General features: G+C 33.8%; 1 protein-coding gene across 6 annotated transcripts in view; it reads left to right on the plus strand.

Annotated features, from left to right (window-relative positions):
* Nucleotides 1-19,678, plus strand: part of INTS13 (integrator complex subunit 13) — a 32,852-nt gene that overhangs the window by 12,678 nt on the left and 496 nt on the right. For 2 of the 6 annotated variants that reach the window (XM_073788925.1, XM_073788928.1), the window contains 10 exons: nt 869-997; nt 2,512-2,596; nt 5,913-6,002; nt 6,193-6,300; nt 7,422-7,600; nt 8,703-8,873; nt 9,135-9,289; nt 9,590-9,820; nt 13,154-13,293; nt 17,700-18,946. In XM_073788925.1, coding sequence (XP_073645026.1) covers nt 869-997; nt 2,512-2,596; nt 5,913-6,002; nt 6,193-6,300; nt 7,422-7,600; nt 8,703-8,873; nt 9,135-9,289; nt 9,590-9,820; nt 13,154-13,293; nt 17,700-17,902 — 1,491 coding nt within the window. In that variant the 3' untranslated portion in view covers nt 17,903-18,946. The other 4 variants (XM_073788926.1, XM_019936194.2, XM_019936202.3 and 1 more) reach the window with 4 other exon arrangements.

The raw sequence follows: 19,678 nt of genomic DNA on the forward strand, positions 1-19,678 counted from the left end.
CACATAATATTCTCCATTGGTGGTCTGTGTTTAGAAATAGAGATATGTGTGTTTGTATAACTATATTAAATGTGTATGTTCTTATTTTTGTTTTTTTTAGTTAGCATTACTTAATATAAACGTGAAGTATTAACTTAGATAAGGTTTTTTTTAATAGCTGATTTCTTTTTTAGGTCATTATCTTTATCATTGTGTTTTATGTGGTTTCCAGTGTAAGCCCATTTTTTGTTAACTTTTTTCTGACTCTTGGTGACATAACATTATATTGGCTTTACTTTGAGATAAGTAAATAATTTACTTACAATAAATACTATTACCCTGGAATGAGTAAAATTTTGTTGCCTTGTTATAAGTAACTTTTGGCTGCCTTATACATTTCTTGGTGACAAAATATGATGATTGTAGTGATTTTCATTCTTCGTAATAAGTAGTAGTATCTGCAGAGGTTTGTCCTCTCCACAAAATTAATTATTTTTTCTACCGTATTTCTGTGGGACACTTCAAATCAATTTTGCATATAGATAAATAGAAGTAAAAATTATAAATTAAAATATAGATTTAAATCAAAGACTATTCTACGCTAAGTTTCAAGAGGACAGGGATTTCGCCTGTTCACTGCTGTATCCTCCAGTAGCTCACACAGCTTCTGGTAATTTATACAGTAAGTTCTCTTTAATACCTATCGTTGAATGAGTGAATGTATAAAAATGTATTACTAAAATAATGATTACGGTTAATTTATGGACCTTTTCCCCCCTAAATTCTCACAAGTAAAAGTACTTAATTTTCATGGGTTGAAGTAAAATATTTAGCACTAAGTTAAAATGTTTAAAGTTTTGTGGGGTTTTTTTTTCATACCTTTCTATAGTTGTCCCCCGTTTTAACCAGCGAAGTTCATAGTGTTCGTGCAGGACGGCATCTTGCTACCAAATTAAATATTTTAGTACAGCAGCATTTCGACTTGGCTTCAACTACTATTACAAATATTCCAATGAAGGTAGGCAGTTCTTTTTCTTGCTGTTTTGAAAGCCCTGCTTTGCATTTTAAATATTTGATATGTATTATTTATTTTAATGAACCTTAACTTTTTCTTCCCATATCATATTTTCTGTTTTGCTAGCACACATTCAGTGTCTTTGACCAGGTTAGTAAATAATGAAAAGCAACAAGAAAGGATCACAGAACAAAGTGCTGTATTTTTTTTTTCCTAATAAGAACATTCTGTATCAGCTTTTTTGTTTTTAATTTTGTTCTCATTACTTTCATCAAAATATAATTTCTATCTGAAATGATTACTTTTTCTGTGATTCTTTTCCTGACAGTTGTGATTAGATTTTACTCACTTTGTGTGTTCTAGTAGATCTTTTCTTTCTTATATTTTTGTTCTTGCCTACCCAGTATAAAGGTGTTTGTAACTAATAGGTCTAACTAGGGAAAAATAGTTTATAGTTTTAAACAAGTTTATGATTCTAGCTGAAAAACATATGAGTCTTATGATTTTACTAATGGATTTTCTTAGGAATCTGTTACTGTCTTGTCATTTTCATTATGTTATTTAGTTGTCTAAGACCAGCACAATGTCTGGGCCATAGAAAGCTTCAAATGAATTTTTACTGAGGGGAGTTACATTTAATTGTATTGATTATATTTACAAATATAAAGTAGCCAGTATATCTAAAAATTCAAATTAGCTTTCTTATAAGTCCAGTTTCATTTTTTTTGCCACCATATGATGAAAACTAAATTGCATGAGAAATGTAATCTTTTCATTATTGATTTCCTCCTTATACCACTGGCTGGCTCTTTAATAGAAATTATAGCCTTAACCAGTAGAACAGTTTAGGTGAGGCAGCAGTGAACAACTAAAATAGCATGATAGACGTATTTTAATATAATTTCATGAGTTATAAGAAAAATACTCTGAGGGTGACAGATACCTTGCTTTTTAAATTTGACCATATTTGTGTGCTACTGGTGTGACTCCTCAGTCTTTGTCTTTTTCTTGTAAATAGATAATACTGAAGTTTCTATTTACTGTTTAGTGAGGACAAGTTACTAAACTTGTTTATTAGTCTGTATTTGCTATTTTATATAATTGGTGCTTGCTAATTTACTATAGGTATTTAAAGATGCTATTTCCTCCTTCAATCAACTATTTTACATTGAGTAAACTATTTCAATTACATCATATTTGTGTACAAAAAGTATTGGCAGGACAATGCATTCAGAGTAAAAAAAATTCTAAAATTTCTAGATGAACCATCTATGTTAATTCTGACATAACATAAGAAAAATCACTACTTTATTACTGATATGTAGCCAGTAGTTTTTTAATATAGTTTATATTGCTGTGGAAAATTATTGCATCTTTAAATAGATTAATTACTGAGCAAACTATCCCCTTATTATAGCTAATTATTGTTGGGTATATTTGATCTCACTTTAAGCAAAATGAATAATTACTTCATTGTTTTAAAAACAAAACCAAGTTATTTTAAATTTTGCTTTAAGGAAGAACAACATGCTAACACATCTGCCAATTACGATGTGGAGCTACTTCATCACAAAGATGCACATGTAGATTTTCTGAAAAGTGGTAAGTAAGAGACGTTGGAAAATACTATTTTGTAAGATCTAACATATGAAAGCATACTAACAGCTTTGAGAAGTTCTTGAGTAAATAAACCTGATTGACTTTAGTTCATCCCCTTCCAAACTTACCTGACAATATCACCCATTAATGGCCGTGGAACTAGTGTTCTATTGAATTTACTTTGGGAAAGACTAGGCTAATGGAACAAATACAGACATACCTCATTTCATCATGCTTTGCTTTACTGTGCTTCACGGATGTTGCGTTCTTTTACAAATTGAATGTTTGTGGCAACCTGGGTTGAGCAAATCTTTGGCGACATCTTTTCAATAGCACTTGCTCACTTCATGTCTCTGTGTCACATTTTGGTAATTCTCACAGTACGTCAAACTTTTTCATCATTATTTTTCTTATGGTGATCTGTGATCAATGATCTTTGATGTTGCTCTTGTAAATTGTTTTGGGGTTCCACAAACTGTACCGATATAAGACAGAGAACTTATTCCATAAATGTTGTGTGTGTTCTCACTGCTCCACTGACTGGTTATTCCCCATCTCTTTCCCTCTCCTTGGGCCTCCCTATTCCCTGGGACACAACAGTATTGAAATTAGTCCAGTTAATAACCCTGCAGTGGCCTCTAAGAAAGGAAGAGTTGCACATCTCTTACTTTATTTTTTTTTTCATGGAAAGGCATTTTATTTTAAATATAGCAGTGTGTACATGTCAATCCCAAACTCCCAATCTATCCCTCCCCCCTCCCTTCCCCCCTGGTAACCATAAGTTCATTCTCTATGTTTGTGAGTCTGTTTCTGTTTTGTAAATAAGTTCATTTGTATCATTTTTTTAGATTCCACATATAAGTGATATCATATGATATTCATTTTTCTCTGTCTCACTTCACTTAGTATGGTAATCTCCGTGTCCATCCATGTTGCTGCAAATGGCATTATTTCATTCTTTTTAATGGCTGAGTAATATTCCATGGTATATACGTACCACATCTCTTTATCCATTCTTCTGTCACCGGACATTTAGGTTGCTTCCATGTCTTGGCTATTGTAAACAGTGCTGCAGTGAACATTGGGGTGCATTTATCCTTTCGAACCATGGTTTTCTCTGGATATGTGCCCAAGAGTGGAATTGCTGGATCATATAGTAGCTCTATTTTTAGTTCTTTAAGGAACCTCCATACTGTTCTCCATAGTGGCTGTATCAATTCACATGTCTACCAACAGTGCAAGAGGGTTTCCTTTTCTCCACACCCTCTCCAGCATTTATTGTTTGCAGATTTTTTGATGATGGCCATTCTGACCAGTGTGAGGTGATATCTCATTGCAGTTTTGATTTGCATTTCTCTAGTAATTAGTGATGTTGAGCATCTTTTCATATGCCTGTTGGCCAGCTGAAGCTATGTCTTCTTTGGAGAAATGTCTCTAGGTCTTCTGCCCATTTTTTGATTGGGTTGTTTTTTTTTTGATATTGAGCTGCATGAGCTGTTTGTAAATTTTGGAGACTAATCCCTTGTTGGGTCGCATTATTTGCAAATATTTTCTCCCATTCTGTTGGTTGTCTTTTCGTTTTGTTTATGGTTTCCTTTGCTGTGAAATGTCTCTCACTTTAAATCAAAAGTTAGAAATGATTAAGCTTAGTGAGGATGGCATGTTGAAAAGCCAGGATAGACTGAAAGCGAGGCCTCTTGCACCAAACAGTTAGCCAAGTTGTGAATGCAAAGGAAAAATTCTTGAAGGAAATTAAAAGTGCTACTTCAGTGAACACACAAATGATAAGAGAGTGAAACAGCCTTATTGCTGATATAGAGGAAGTTATAGTGGTCTGGGTAGAAGATCAAAGCAGCCACAACATTCCCTCAAGCCAAAGCCTCATCTACAACAAGGCCCTAACTCTCTTCAATTCTGTGAAGGCTGAAGGAGGTGAGGAAGGTACAGAAGAAAAGTTTGAAGCCAGCAGAGGATGGTTCATGATGTTTAAGGAAAGAAACTGTCTCCATAATATACAAGTGCAAGGTGAAGCAGCGAGTACCGATATAGAAGCTGCAGCAAGTTTTCCAGAAGATCTAGGTCAGATAATTCATGAAGGTGGCTGCACTAAACAGATTTTCAGTGTAGATGAAACAGCCTTCTATTGGAAGAAGATGTCATCTAGGACTTTGATGGCTAGAGAGGAGAAGTCAGTGCCTGACTTGAAAGGACAGGGTGACACTCTTATTAGGGGCTAATGCAGCTGGTAACTTTAAATTGGAGCCAAAGCTTATTTACCCTTCTGAAAATCCTAGGACCCTTAAGAATTGCACTAAATCTACTCCACCTGTGCTCTATCAGTACAACAACAAAGCCTGGATAACAGCACATCTGTTGACAACATGATTTACTCATTATTTTAAGCCTACGATTTAGCCTACTGCTCAGAAAAAAAGGTTTCTTTCAAAATATTACTGCTCATTGACAGTACACCTGGTCACTCAAGAGCTCTGATGGAGACATACAATGAGATTAATGTTGTTTTCTTGCCTGCCAACACAACATCCTTTCCACAGCACATGGATCAAGGAGTCATTTTGACTTTCAGGTCTTACTATTTAAGAAATATATTTCATAAAGCTATAACTGCCATAGATAGTGATTCCTCTGATGGATCTTGGCAAAGAAAGTTGAAAACCTTCTGGAAAGGATTCACCATTCTGGATGCTGTTAAGAACATTTGTTTTTTATGGGAAGAGGTCAAAATATCAACGTTAACATGAGTTTGGAAGAAGTTGATTCCAGCCCTCTTGGATGACCTTGAGGGTTTAAGACTTCAGTGTTCATTATTATTTTAACATCTGTTTACTCTGAACTCCATTAAGGCAAAAAGTGCTCATTGTTACATCTTCTTATATATTTACCTTATAGATTCCTCATTTTATGTTTCTTCTAATAAATTTATTGGGATTCAGTACAATGAGTTGTGCATTTTAGGTTCCTGAAGCTTTCTACATAACCATGTTATTTTATCATTTAATGGTGTCAGAGGGTAGCAGTTGTAGATTCTTAAAATTTTTAAAAATTTGCTGTTATTTTTAGTGTAGTGACTGAAATGATTAAATTAATTAATGAGAAATTTGTAGGAAAACAAAGTACTTATTTTAATAATAACTGATATCCAAAGTCAATTTGGTATTTTTCTAGGAGACTTTCTAAACAAAGATGTTCTCTCAGAGGTATTTTCTCTTATAGACCTTAAACTCTTGGAAATCTTGTCAAACATTTGAAGTTTGTGATTATTTAGTAATGTTGTTATTTCTCTAACTTATTTTTAAAGGTGATAACCACTTAAGTGGAAGCAGTAGAGAAGGCTCATTTAAAGAAACAATAACATTAAAGTGGTGCACACCAAGGACAAATAACATTGGTAGGTATTTAAAAATAATTGAAAGAGAAAATAATAATCAAAAGATTCTTTAAGTATTGTGTAGGCATTATTTGTTTCTTTTTGAATTTTTGTTTTTCATTGTTTTAGAGGATCAAGGAACAAGCTTTTGTTTTTGCTTGTTTTTGCTCTTTTAATTGTGGAAATATTTCTTTATATTCTTTCAAATCAGTGTTTTCTTCTATTTCAGAATTACACTATTGCACTGGCGCTTATCGAATTTCACCCGTAGATGTAAATAGTAGACCTTCCTCCTGCCTTACTAATTTTCTTCTAAATGGTAACTTTCATCATTTAATTGTTTTGACCTAGATTATGTCAAGTGAAATCATTAGTGAGAATATGTGAAAATGTGAATTCTCGAAAAGCTGTTTTTTTCAATATAGTCTAACCATTTTATTTCCCAAAGCTGTTTTAAATTTATGTAATGGTAAATACCCTTTAACAGTTTTACTAATGTTTAAAAATAAGTTGACTTTGTCTTTCACACTATTGTAGCTAAGTAAATTTACTTAATATATTTTCTAGAATTTTTATTTTAAAAATTTGACATTTAGAGTCTAAGTTAATTTTTTTTGGACGATAGAATAATATAGACTTGTTTATCTTGACCTATTGAATTTTAAATTACAAAATATATATGGAATTATTTCTCTTTAAACACTATATCTTTATTATAAATAAACATGTTATTTTCAATAATATACCATATTATTCTTATAGATATGACTTTAAATCCGATGTTTCCTTGTGTAAAAAATTTTTTAAAAAATTATTGAATTCCATTTGCTAAATCTAAATTCTGATGGCTCCTCTGATGATTCTTATAATAACTAGGTTTTGGAACCACTGTTGTAAAGAGTTACTCTGCCTTTATCATAAGGTTAATTTCATTGTTATATTAAGCACAGTTTGATTATCAGATTATGTAATGTTCAGATTAAATAACATTTGGTCATGTAAAGTAGCAAGTAGTTAAAATAACAATGCCAATAAGGAGGTATTGTAGAAGTGAATTGAGACTTGCTTTCTCCCCCAAATGGTTTGTAGCTTTGATAACCTAAGGGTTATATAAGAGTTGTCCCACTTTTCTTCTTGATGTCCAGGAGAAAAATTTTGTATGAACTTGTAACTGAATGAATAATATAACCAAACATTATACCAGAGACCACTGTACTTACTTTGGAAAACTGTGTAACTATGTAAGCTTGGAGAAGCAAAGAGAAAGCTAAGGCTAGAATGCAGATTTTTAGGACTTGATATGCAGATACACTCAATTAGCAATGCTGGTTAAAATATGAAGAGCAATAAATAAAATGAAAAATCTAGACATAAATCTTAAGGGAAGAACTAAGAGCCCTTGGGATTTCATTACTGATAGAGTAATCTTGTTTTTGACAGGTCGTTCTGTTTTATTGGAACAACCACGAAAGTCAGGTTCCAAAGTCATTAGTCATATGCTTAGTAGCCATGGAGGAGAGATTTTTTTGCACGTCCTTAGCAGTTCTCGATCCATTCTAGAAGATCCGCCTTCGATTAGTGAAGGGTGTGGAGGAAGAGTTACAGACTACCGGATTACAGTAAGACTCTAATATCTATAAATTTTGAGTCTGTCATTCAGCAAGTACATAGAGTACCTATTATATGCTAAGATCTGTGACAAAAAGTTTAGAGAAGTTGGGTTTTTATTATTGTTTTAATTAGGTGAATTTCCTGCAGTACTTGCTCAAAAGAGCTGTTTATCACTATGTTGTCTTCCTTACATACTCAGTGTATGCTGAGAAGTATCTGAATAGCATTGACACACACTGGAATTATAGGCGAGAATGGAAGTTGATTCGAACTAATATTTTAGGTAGAATTTTATTTCTAGTAACTTAAGTGCCAAGCATAAACATTTGAAAGTTTGGATTCTGCTACTTTGAAATAACACTATAAATTTTTATATTATTGAGAGGTGCATACAAGGAAATTTTATCTATTTTTAGTAGAAATTGTATTGTTCTGATTTGAATTTTTCACTCTTCCACCCTTCTTTGATATTTCATGGCTGTCTACTTTTTAAGGTGGTTATAAAAATTAAATGTGAATGATGTATATGAATATACTTTGTAAACCACAAAGTGTTTTGTACTGTAATTGTTTTTGATTAGGCTTTTCATTTTTACATAATTTTTTAAATAAGGAGAAAGCTAGTAAGTATTCATTGTAGAAAATGTAGAAAATGTAGATTCTTTTTATAAAAAAAGCAAAAACAAAGACTATCAATTACCTGTAATTCCATCATTCAAAGATAACCACTATTAACATTTTAATGTTGTATTAAGGTAATTTTTAAGTTAGCAAAATGGTATTCTAATGTGATGAACTTATTCTTTTATCTGCATATAATAGAAAAGAGTTAAATTATAGAAGTGAAGAAAAATGAGTGTTTTTAAAAAGTGGAAAGAACCATGAATGTATTAATGTTTGAAGCTTTCTTCATCTCTGTTGAATAAAGGCTGATAGGTTTCATGTTCAAAAAGAAAGGAAGAAATTAGTGTGTGGAGGGCGGGCTGTCAGAGAAAATGCTTTGTTGCATATCACAGGACAGAAGACCTCAGGGGAACAGACTGTTACATGTAATCCGTACTGAAACATTAGAAAATAGTTTCTAATTTTATCTTATTTGGTTATCATTAGGATTTTGGTGAATTTATGAGGGAAAACAGATTAACTCCTTTTCTAGACCCCAGATATAAAATCGATGGAAGTCTTGAGATCCCTTTGGAACGAGCAAAAGATCAGTTAGAAAAACATACCCGTTACTGGCCTATGATTATTTCACAGACCACCATCTTTAACATGCAAGCGGTAAGTGTTAAATAGTTTCAGTTTTTCTTCTAGATTAGTTATATATTCTTTACAAATAACATTTATCAAGCAAAGAATGAAATATAAGAGTTTGCTACAGTTAAAGAATTAGTAATAGAAAATGGAAGTGATGGTTATAGATTAGCTCTCCATGGTGATGCTTAAAATCAATTCAAGTACTGTCTAGATGCTTCAATACTTATTTTTCGCGACAGATTTTCTTTTTCTTTCTTTCTTTTTTTTTTTTTTTAAATCTAACAGGTAGTTCCATTAGCCAGTGTTATTGTGAAAGAATCTTTGACAGAAGAAGATGTGTTAAACTGTCAAAAGACAATATACAACTTAGTTGATATGGAAAGAAAAAATGATCCTCTACCTATTTCCACAGTTGGTACAAGAGGAAAAGGCCCTAAAAGGTAGGGTTTTTTTCTTTCTTTCTCGTATATCACATTTTCTTGATGCTTACTGTTTTTTTGAGCTAACTTATTCCATATGTAAATTATATGTTTGGGAGTGTGTATATACACATACATATGATTAAGATGAAATGATATAAAATAGCAGAATTAGATACATTATCACTTAGAATTGCACCATTGGAAGAGAAAGGAAACCCATGTTTAATTATTTCTTTTAACTTTATCAGTAACAAGTGACACTTGGATATTATTTAAAGAGTATTTTGTAAGGACATTATTTTAAATCTTTACTTTTAGAGATGAACAGTACCGTATCATGTGGAATGAATTAGAAACGCTTGTCAGAGCCCATATCAACAATTCGGAGAAACATCAAAGAGTCTTGGAATGTCTAATGGCATGTAGGAGCAAACCCCCAGAAGAAGAAGAACGAAAGAAACGAGGAAGAAAAAGGGAGGACAAAGAGGACAAGTCAGAGAAAGCAGTGAAAGATTATGAACAGGAGAAATCTTGGCAAGATTCAGAGAGGTGATTTCTTAATTAAATTAACATAGCACTGTGGTGCCTTTTGGCATAATCCATGCTACATGTAGCACATTTGAACATTCAGACCTTATTTATTAGTACTTCATTTAATATGTGTTTATTGTATTTTATAACTATTATTTTATCATTCTTCAAGTCTGGAAGGTCTTTCTTGGGCTTAAAGAGGTATGTTTTTTTTTACTATTGGGGCAAAGATAGTGTTTAATTTTTTTCCTAATTAACTTCTGAAAGTCATAATACATGATTTTTGGTATCAGTAGTTGCTTTTATGTGTTATGAACATCAAAGGCATAGTTTTATTTCTTTATTCAGTGAATACTTATTAAATGCCCATGATGTGCCAGGCATTTGGCATACGATCCCTGCCCTGGAAGAATGTACAGTGTTGTGTAGAGGTAGGCAAGTAAATGAGCGATTTACAGCAAAGTGTGGAAGATGCTAGTATAAAAATAGGCATAGGAAACCCTTGAAAGCATGAAAAATCATAGTCCTATTCTGAAAACCTTCCTCAATAGTACACTCTTTTCCTCAGTTCATGATTTATATAGTGATGTCGGGTTAAATTTGGAGAAAAACGTTAAAAGTAATAAAGGTCTATAAATAAAAATATCATGACATATTATCAGTAGTTGGCTTTATCTTCTACCTCCTTGCCAGAAATCAGGCAGAGAACCAGGTAACTATTACAATGGCAATGTAGTCAGTCCTTAAAAACAGAACTTACTATGGAAAATTTGAAACTTAATCCAAGAGTAGAATAAAAAGTTACCTATTATCTACTTTTAAAAGTTAATCAATTCATGGCAGATCTCATTTCATATATAGTCACATCCATTCCCCTCACCACTACCACCCTCCAACTCCCCCACCCGAATAGTTTGAAGCTAATTCTGGAAAATGTATTATTTCATTCATAAATAAGTAGGACACTTTTATTCCCTTTGGCCTTAGAGGTTCACTTCTTCCTTAGTGCTGCTGAGTTTCTGAAACAGAATTGTCTTGCTTTAAGAAGAGGGGGGAAAGAATATTCTCATTCAGATCCCACTGATCTTCAAGTATATGAAATTCAAAATAAGCTTGGAGTTAAGTTCCTACCTTAAGGAACATAAGTACATTTCCACAGTACATAAACTTGGGAACAAATGCTAGTAGATGTCTTAATCTTATTTGTAATTTGAAATAGTATTTTGTCTATATCTTTAGAAATTAAAATTGTGAAGTATCTTCCAAAGATCACTTTATTTGTTTTTTTTTTGAATTTTACTTTATTTTTTATACAGCAGGTTCTTATTAGTTACCTAATAGTTTAGTGTATATATGTCAATCCCAATGTCCCAATTCATCACACCACCAACACCCCCCTGCCACTTTCCCCACTTGGTGTCCATACATTTGTTCTCTGCATCTGTGTATCAATTTCTGCCCTGCAAACCAGTTCATCTGTACCATTTTTCTAGATTCCACATATATGCATTAATATACGATATTTGTTTTTCTCTTTCTGACTTACTTCACTCTGTATGACAGTCTCTAGATCCATCCACATCTCTACAAATGACCCAATTTCTTTCCTTTTATGGCTGAGTAATATTCCACTGTATGTATGTACCACATCTTTATCCATTCCTCTGTCATTAGGCATTTAGGTTGCTTCCATGACCTGGCTATTGTAAATAGAGCTGCAATGAACATTGGGGTGTATGTGTCTTTTTGAATTATGGTTTTCTCTGGATATATACCCAGTAGTGGGATTGCGGGGTCGTATGGTAGTTCTACTTTTAGTTTTTTAAGGAACTTCCATACTGTTCTCCATAGTGGCTGTATCAATTTACATTCCCACCAACAGTGCAAGAGGGTTCCCTTTACTCCACACCCTCTCCAGCATTTGTTGTTTGTAGATTTTCTGATGATGCCCATTCTAACTGGTGTAAGGTGATACCTCATTGTGGTTTTGATTTGCATTTCTCTAATAATTAGTGATGTTGAGCAGCTTTTCATGTGCTTCTTGGCCGCCTGTATGTCTTCTTTGGAGAAATGTCTATTTAGGTCTTCTGCCCATTTTTGGATTGGGTTGTTTGTTTTTTTAATATTGAGCTGCATGAGCTATTTATATATTTTGGAGATTAATCCTTTGTCTGTTGATTCATTTGCAAATATTTTCTCCATTCTGAGGGTTGTCTTTTCATCTTGTTTGCAGTTTCCTTTGCTTTGCAAAAGCTTTGAAGTTTCATTAGGTCCCATTTGTTTATTTTTGTTTTTATTTCCATTACTCTAGGAGATGGATCAAAAAAGATCTTGCTGTGGTTTATGTCAAAGAGTGTTCTTCCTATGTTTTCCTTTAAGAGTTTTATAGTGTCCAGTCTTATATTTAGGTTTCTAATCCATTTTGAGTTTATTTTTGTGTATGGTGTTAGGGAGTGTTCTAATTTCATTCTTTTACATGTACCTGTCCAGTTTCCCCAGCACCACTTATTGAAGAGACTGTCTTTTCTCCATTGTATATCCTTGCCTCCTTTGTCATAGATTAGTTGACCATAGGTGCATGGGTTTATCTCTAGGCTTTCTATCCTGTTCCATTGATCTATATTTCTGTTTTTGTGCCAGTACCATATTGTCTTGATTACTGTAGCTTTGTAGTATAGTCTGAAGTCAGGGAGTCTGATTCCTCCAGCTCTGTTTTTTTCCATCAATACTGCTTTGACTATCCGGGGTCTTTTGTGTCTCCATACAGATTTTAAGATTTTTGTTCTAGTTCTGTAAAAAATGCCATTGGTAATTTGATAGGGATTGCATTGAATATGTAGATTGCTTTGGGTAGTATAGTCATTTTCACAATATTGATTCTTCCAATCCAAGAACATGGTATATCTCTCCATCTGTTTGTATCATCTTTAATTTCTTTCATCAGTGTCTTACAGTTTTCTGCATATAGGTCTTTTGTCTCCCTAGGTAGGTTTATTCCTAGATATTTTATTCTTTTTGTTGCAACAGAGATCACATTATTTCTGACCTTTAAAATTTTACCTTTATAAATTCTTCTTCATTTTCTTTTAGAATTTTAGCCCCATTTTACAGCTGACTACGTTACTGAATTACTGCATTATAGGGAGGAAAAGGGAAACTTGTGTTTAAATTTGTTAACTTCTCTTACCTGATTTTAAATTGAGGTATAGCTTCTGATTTGTTCCTAGGCTTATGTTGTGAGAGCTGGGTATCTTTTATTGATTGGTATGTAAAGTCCAGTTAAATTATTGAACCATTCAGATTTCTAAGAATTTAAACTTTTTAAGTTTTTATTATTTGTCCCTCTCACAGATTAAAAGGAATCTTAGAACGTGGAAAAGAAGAGTTGGCTGAAGCTGAGATTATCAAAGATTCACCTGATTCCCCAGAACCTCCAAATAAAAAGCCTCTTGTTGAGATGGATGAAACTCCACCAGTAGAAAAATCAAAAGGTAAGGTAGAACTGCGGTAACTATGTTTGTAAAAAGTTTTCCAGTTTAGTTCTGTTGTACAGTGTCCTTTTATGTTGTGCGTGAGGAAGAGCTACTCACTGCTCCTGATGTTGTTTAGGAGACCCTTTGTTCACAGCCTTGGAAAATATAGGCAGTAAATACATTTGTCAGCTTTTTTTTTTTTTAATTTTAATTTATTTTTGGCTGCGTTGGGTCTTCGTTGCTGTGCATGGGCTTTCTCTAGTTGCAGTGAGCGGGGGCCACTCTTCGTTGAAGTGTGCAGTCTTCCCATTGCAGTGCCTTCTCTTGTTGTGGAGCATGGGCTCTAGGTGTGTGGGCCTCAGCATTTGTGGCACACAGGTTCAGTAGTTGTTGCTCCCGGGCTTTAGAGCGCGGGCTCAGTGGTTGTGGCACATGGGCTTAGTTGCTCTGCGGCATGTGGGATCTTCCCAGACCAGGGCTTGAACCCATGTCCCCTGCATTGGCAGGCAGATTCTTAGCCACTGTGCCACCAGGGAAGTCCCATTTGTCAGTTTTAAAGGAAACATAGTGTCATAGCTTTATTAATGAAGCCTTTGGAAGATAAACACTTTTACTATAAAGTCTGTGGTTTAAGAAATTTTAATTACATGAACTTGAATCTGTGTATGTTCCTAACACTATACTAAGTGCTAGGTTATTGAGGACAGACTCTTTTCTCTAAGCTGTTACTGAACTTAGGGAAGGATCTAATATCCCCATTTATTGATACATTAAAATGTCTTGTGAATGGGTTTCAGTAAAGGTATTACAAACAATATTTTTATTGTAATACCTTTTATGTCTTAGTTATACGCTGAAAAGCTGAATTTCCTCTTGAGGAATTCTAGCAGTCAAAGATAGGATTTGGGTTTGGGAGTGCCTGAAATCACCGCAGGCTTTAGTTATCTTGAAGGTAAACTAAATTCAGTTCTTTCAGGGTAAATGGGAAACGGTATGACAAAGGACTGAGTTCTTACCACTGTGCCTTTACATAAGACCTCAGAGCTAGTTACAATTATTGGCAGCTCATCCTAGGAAGAAGGTGGGATTGTTTGTTTTTTTATATACTATTGTTATAGTATATATTGTAATACATGTTAATATTGTCCAGTTCACTGATTTCTTTGAAATTAGAGGTAAGATCTTATCATATTTGTCTTTTAGGCATTTGCCCAGGGTACCTGGAAAATAGTGGGATTTAAATAAATGTCTATTGGTAAATTATTCTATTACTCACATGCCACTGCTGATTAGGATGAGGTTAATTTAGGTTTAATCTAAGCAATGCTTCAACACTGTTTGGAAAATAGAACTCTAAAAATTATTATTTATAGTAGCAAAAAGTTGCAAGCAACTGAAACATGAATTAGCAAGAGAATGACTTAAATGATGGTGTGTCCATAGGGTGGAATTTATAAAGCCCCAGAATAACTATTTTCACAAATACCCACTCTTTCCTCTCGCTAATGTATATCATTCAGATTTTAACTTAAGTAACTACTTTTTCAGAAAAGACTTCCCTGAGGACTTCCTTTCACAATTAAGTTAGGTACTTCTTTGTGTTTCCATTGCATCCCATGATTAATACTATGGTAGCACTTAGAGTACTGCATTGACATTATTGATTGATATGTTGCCTCTACTATTCGTCTGAAACATTTCGAAGGCAGGGGCTTTTAAAAATTTACTGTCGTAAATTTTCACTACCACCCACTACAGTCCCTGGTTCATAGTAGAAGTTCAATTATTACTTGTTAAATGAAAAAATTAATGAATTAATGTATAATAAGTTAAATTTAAAATGCAGGTTACACAGCCGTATATACCATGATGTCCACTTTGTTTTAAAAGGAATTTTTATACACATACGCACTAGAGCGTGTCACTTAGATGAAATATCAGCTATAATTCAATTAACCAGATCCCTGAAGCTTTTCATCCTGGAAACACTATATAGAGTGGCCTGTATGAGAAGCAACTTGATTGCAAATCACTGCCTGCCCTTGTAACTTTCCATTCAAGACTGGTATTTTTGTTTCTTTTTTCATTCTATTTTACAACCTAAGTCATATGTCTCTCCTGATCAGCAATTTGATATGGGTCTTTTATTGTACCTCTGTTTCATCTGCTTTGGAAAATAACTTCCTAGGACTCTCCAAAGTGAATTTTGTGCTTGCTGTGTAGTCTGCATGGAAGCTTGGGCTATTCCAAACATGCCCTGTAGATGTGGTGAAAATCTGTTCGCCTCTCTTTGTGTAATGCAATAATAGGAAAACCAAAATGTAATTTTATTGCTATAGATTGACATTAAAAAAATATGTATAGTTGTTAGAGCAGTAGTATTATGGGTGATTTATCCCCTCTTTATATGTTTTGCTGTTTTCTACATTTTATCTAATGAATATGTGTTAGTTTTATAATAAGAAAAAAATGTTTCTAATTTTGTTGTTATGGAAAATTTATATGCAGTAATATAAACTCTCTCTGGCACACAGTCTGTGAGTTTAGACCTTGTATACAGTTGTGTAACAGCCACTACCACAGTCAGATATAGAACAGTTGTGCTCGTCCTACACTGCCCTGCCCCCAATCCCTCATAACCATGGATGTGTCTTTTTCCCTCTATGATTGTGCCTTTCTCAGAATGTCATATAAATAAAATCATAGAGTATGCTGCCTTTTGAGGTTGGCTTATTTCATAGAACATAATGCATTTGTGACTCATCTGTGTTGTGTGTTTATCATTAGTTTTTTTTTTTTATTCCACTGTATATGACTGACTTTATTAGAAAGTGCCAACTCACTTTTCCAAGTGGCTGTACATGTGCATTCCCACCAGCAGTTAGTGAGAGTTCTGGTTGTTCTGCACCCTTGATAGCACTTGGTATTGTCACGATTTTTTTTTCTCTCCTAATAAGTATGTAGTAGTATTTCCTTGTGGTGTTAATTTATATTTTTCTCATGACTAATGATGGCGAGTGTCATTTCATTTGCTTATTTGCCAACTGTATATCTTATTTGACGAAGGTCCATTCAGATATTTTGCTCTTTTTTAAATTGGGTTGTTTGGGGGGTGGTTTATTGTTGAATTTTGAGAATTTTTAATTTATTCTGGGTACAAATCTTATGTTGGATATGTGATTTGCAAATGTTTTCTCCAAGTCTGTGGATTGTCCCTCTCCTGAGAGCGACTTTTGCAGAGCAGAAGTTTCTAATTTTGATGAAGTTCAATATATAAATTTTTTTCTTTTATGATGTGCTTTTGGTGTTATATGTGAGAAATCTTTGCTAACCCAAAGTCACAAAGATTTATTTCTATGTTTTCTTTTAGGAGTGCTATAATTTTATTTATCTATTTATTTATTTATTTTTATTGAAGTATAGTTGATGTACAATATTATATGTTACAGATGTACAGTATAGTGGTTCACAATTTTTAAATGTTATGCTCCATTTATAGTTATTATAAAATATTAGCTGTATTCCCAGTGTTGTACAATATATCCTTGTAGCTAATTTTATGCATAATAGTTTATACCTCTTAACCCCCTCCCCCCTTCCCTCCTCCCACTGGTAACCCTTCCCCCTTTCTTCTCCCCACTGGTAATTACTAGTTTGTTTTCTCTATCTGTGAGTCTGCTTTTTTTTTGTTATATTCACTAGTTTGTTGTATTTTTGAGATTCCACATATAAGTGATATCATACAGTATTTGTCTTTCTCCGTCTGACTTCTTTCACTTAGCATAATACCCTCCAAGTCCATCTGTGTTGTGGCATATGGCAAAATTTCATTCCTTTTTGTGGCTGAGTAGTCTCCCATTGTATGTATGTGTATATATGTATACCTACATATACACACACACACACACACACACACACACACACACACCCCACATCTTTATTCATCTGTTGATGGACACTTAGGTTGCTTCCATATTTTGACAATTGTAAATAATGTTGCTATGAACATTGGGGTGCATGTATCTTTTTGAATTAGTGTTTTTGGTTTTTTTGGATATATACCCAGCAGTGGAATTGCTGGGTCATATGGTAGTTCTATTTTTAGTTTTTTGAGAAGCCTCCATACTGTTTTCCACAGTGGATGCACCAATTTACATTCCCACCAGCAGTGCACAAGGGTTCCCTTTTCACCATATCCTTGCCAGCGTTTGTTATCTGTATTCTTTTTGACAGTAGCCATTCTCACAGGTGTGAGGTGATACCTCACTGTGGTTTTGATTTTCATTTCCCTGATTATTACTGATTTGAGCATCTTTTCATGTGCCTTTTGGCCATCTGCATTTCCTCTTTGGAAAAATGCCTATTTGGGTCTTCTTCCCTTTTTTTTTTTTTTTTTTTTTTTTTTTTTTTTTTTTTTTTTGCAGTACGTGGGCCTCTCACTGTTGTGGCCTCTCCTGTTGCGGAGCAGAGGCTCTGGACGCGCAGGCTCAGTGACCATGGCTCACGGGCCCAGCCTCTGCGGCATGTGGGATCTTCCCAGACTGGGGCACGAACCTGTGTCACCTGCATCGGCAGGCAGACTCTCAACCACTGCGCCACCAGGGAAGCCCCTTTTGCCCATTTTTAAATCAAGTTGTTTGTTTGTTTGTTTTGATGTTGAGTTGTAAGGGCTGTTTTTATATTTTGGATGTTAACCCCTTATCAGTCATATCATTTGCAAATATTTTATCCCATTTGGTAGGTTGTGTTTTTGTTTTGTTGATGGTTTCCTTTGCTGTGCAAAAGCTTCTAAGTTTAATTAGGTTCCATTTGTTTATTTTTGCTTTAGGAATCAGATCAGAAAAAAATAATTGCTATGATTTATGTCAAAGAGTATTCTACCTATGCTTTCCTCTAGGAGTTTTATGGTTAATGGTCTTACATTTAGGTCTTTAATCCATTTTGAATTTATTTTTGTATATGGTGTTAGAGAATTTTTTTGCCTTTTCTATTGTGCAGAAAAGAGTTAACTATAGCAGGCCTGAGGGTATTATCATTAGAAAAGCCTGCTTTCAAGTTTGGCCCTTGGCTGACATCTGGGAATATGGCTTTTGAAACATTCCCCAAATGATGAAGTTATTTTGCCTTATATCTGAACTGAACACCTGCTTTCCTTCTGGGAGTCTGGAATTTTGGTAGTTGTAGTTAGGCAGGGAATGCCTACGTGACCAGCCCCCAGAAAAACCTTGAACTCTGGAATCTTAAGTGTGCTTTTCTGGCAGAAATATTGTACACACATTGCTGCATTTTTGCTGCTGGAGGGAGTATGCACTCTTGTGTGAACCCTCATGGCGGGGAGAGAGCATGGAAAATCTGCAAATGGATTCCTCTAGTCTTTTGACTACTGTGCCTTTTCCCCACACTGGTTTGGCTGTGTGTCCTTACTATGCTGTTGTAATGATTCCTAGCTGTGACTGTAACTTTATGTTTAGTCATTTGAGTCCTTCCAGCAAATCACTGAACCTCTAGTAGGTAGTCTTGGGGACCCCTGAACACATACAAATTTTAGAATAAAGGGAAGATGATATTGCTTAAATTATATAAAGTGAACAATAGACTAAGGGGTAAATTTGTTAAGTTTGTAAATTTTAAAGTAATGAATTATTCTACCTTTGTTCTCTTTCAAATATTACGCCAGGGCCAGTGTCCTTATTATCCTTATGGAGTAATAGAATCAATACTGCCAATTCCAGAAAACATCAGGAATTTGCTGGACGTTTGAACTCTGTTAATAACAGAGCTGAGTTATATCAACATCTTAAAGAGGAAAATGGGTTTGTATTCATTATTGTAGAAATTAGTTTTGTTAATTGCCTTATAGTAAGTTTAGAAAAATAAATGCTGCTTGTTTGTTGTGGTCAGCAATTTTTTATTACTTATAATAACTTTTATCTTATTACTTATAATATTATGGACTCATACATGTTACTTATGAAGAGAAAAAAATTACCTTCTTTGATTCTTGGTACTTGTAAAAGACCTGATATTATTGATTGTAACCATGAATGTTCATTAAACATCATAGAGGGAAAAATTGTAGAGAAAACATAGTATGCAACACTGACTCTTGTATAAAATAACAGGGAGAAAATATTTTCCTAGTAAGTAATACAGTATTAAGAATATTGATTTTAATTGAATAAATCTAAAATCTAAAAATAATTGAAGATTTATTAGAATAAATCTAAAATAATTTAAGTGGTTATTTTAATCTTTTTTGGAAGAAATTCTCTTAAAAATATATTGATAAAGGAATTTCTTTAGTGGAAGAGGAAATAAATCCTTGTCAAAATGGAAGAGATTTTTTTCCTTAGTTTTGCTTGGAGCAGTATAGTGGAAAAAAACCAGTGGCCTTTGAAATGAA

The sequence above is a fragment of the Tursiops truncatus genome, chromosome 11 (genome assembly GCF_011762595.2).
Source record: "Tursiops truncatus isolate mTurTru1 chromosome 11, mTurTru1.mat.Y, whole genome shotgun sequence".
NCBI lineage: Eukaryota > Metazoa > Chordata > Mammalia > Artiodactyla > Delphinidae > Tursiops > Tursiops truncatus.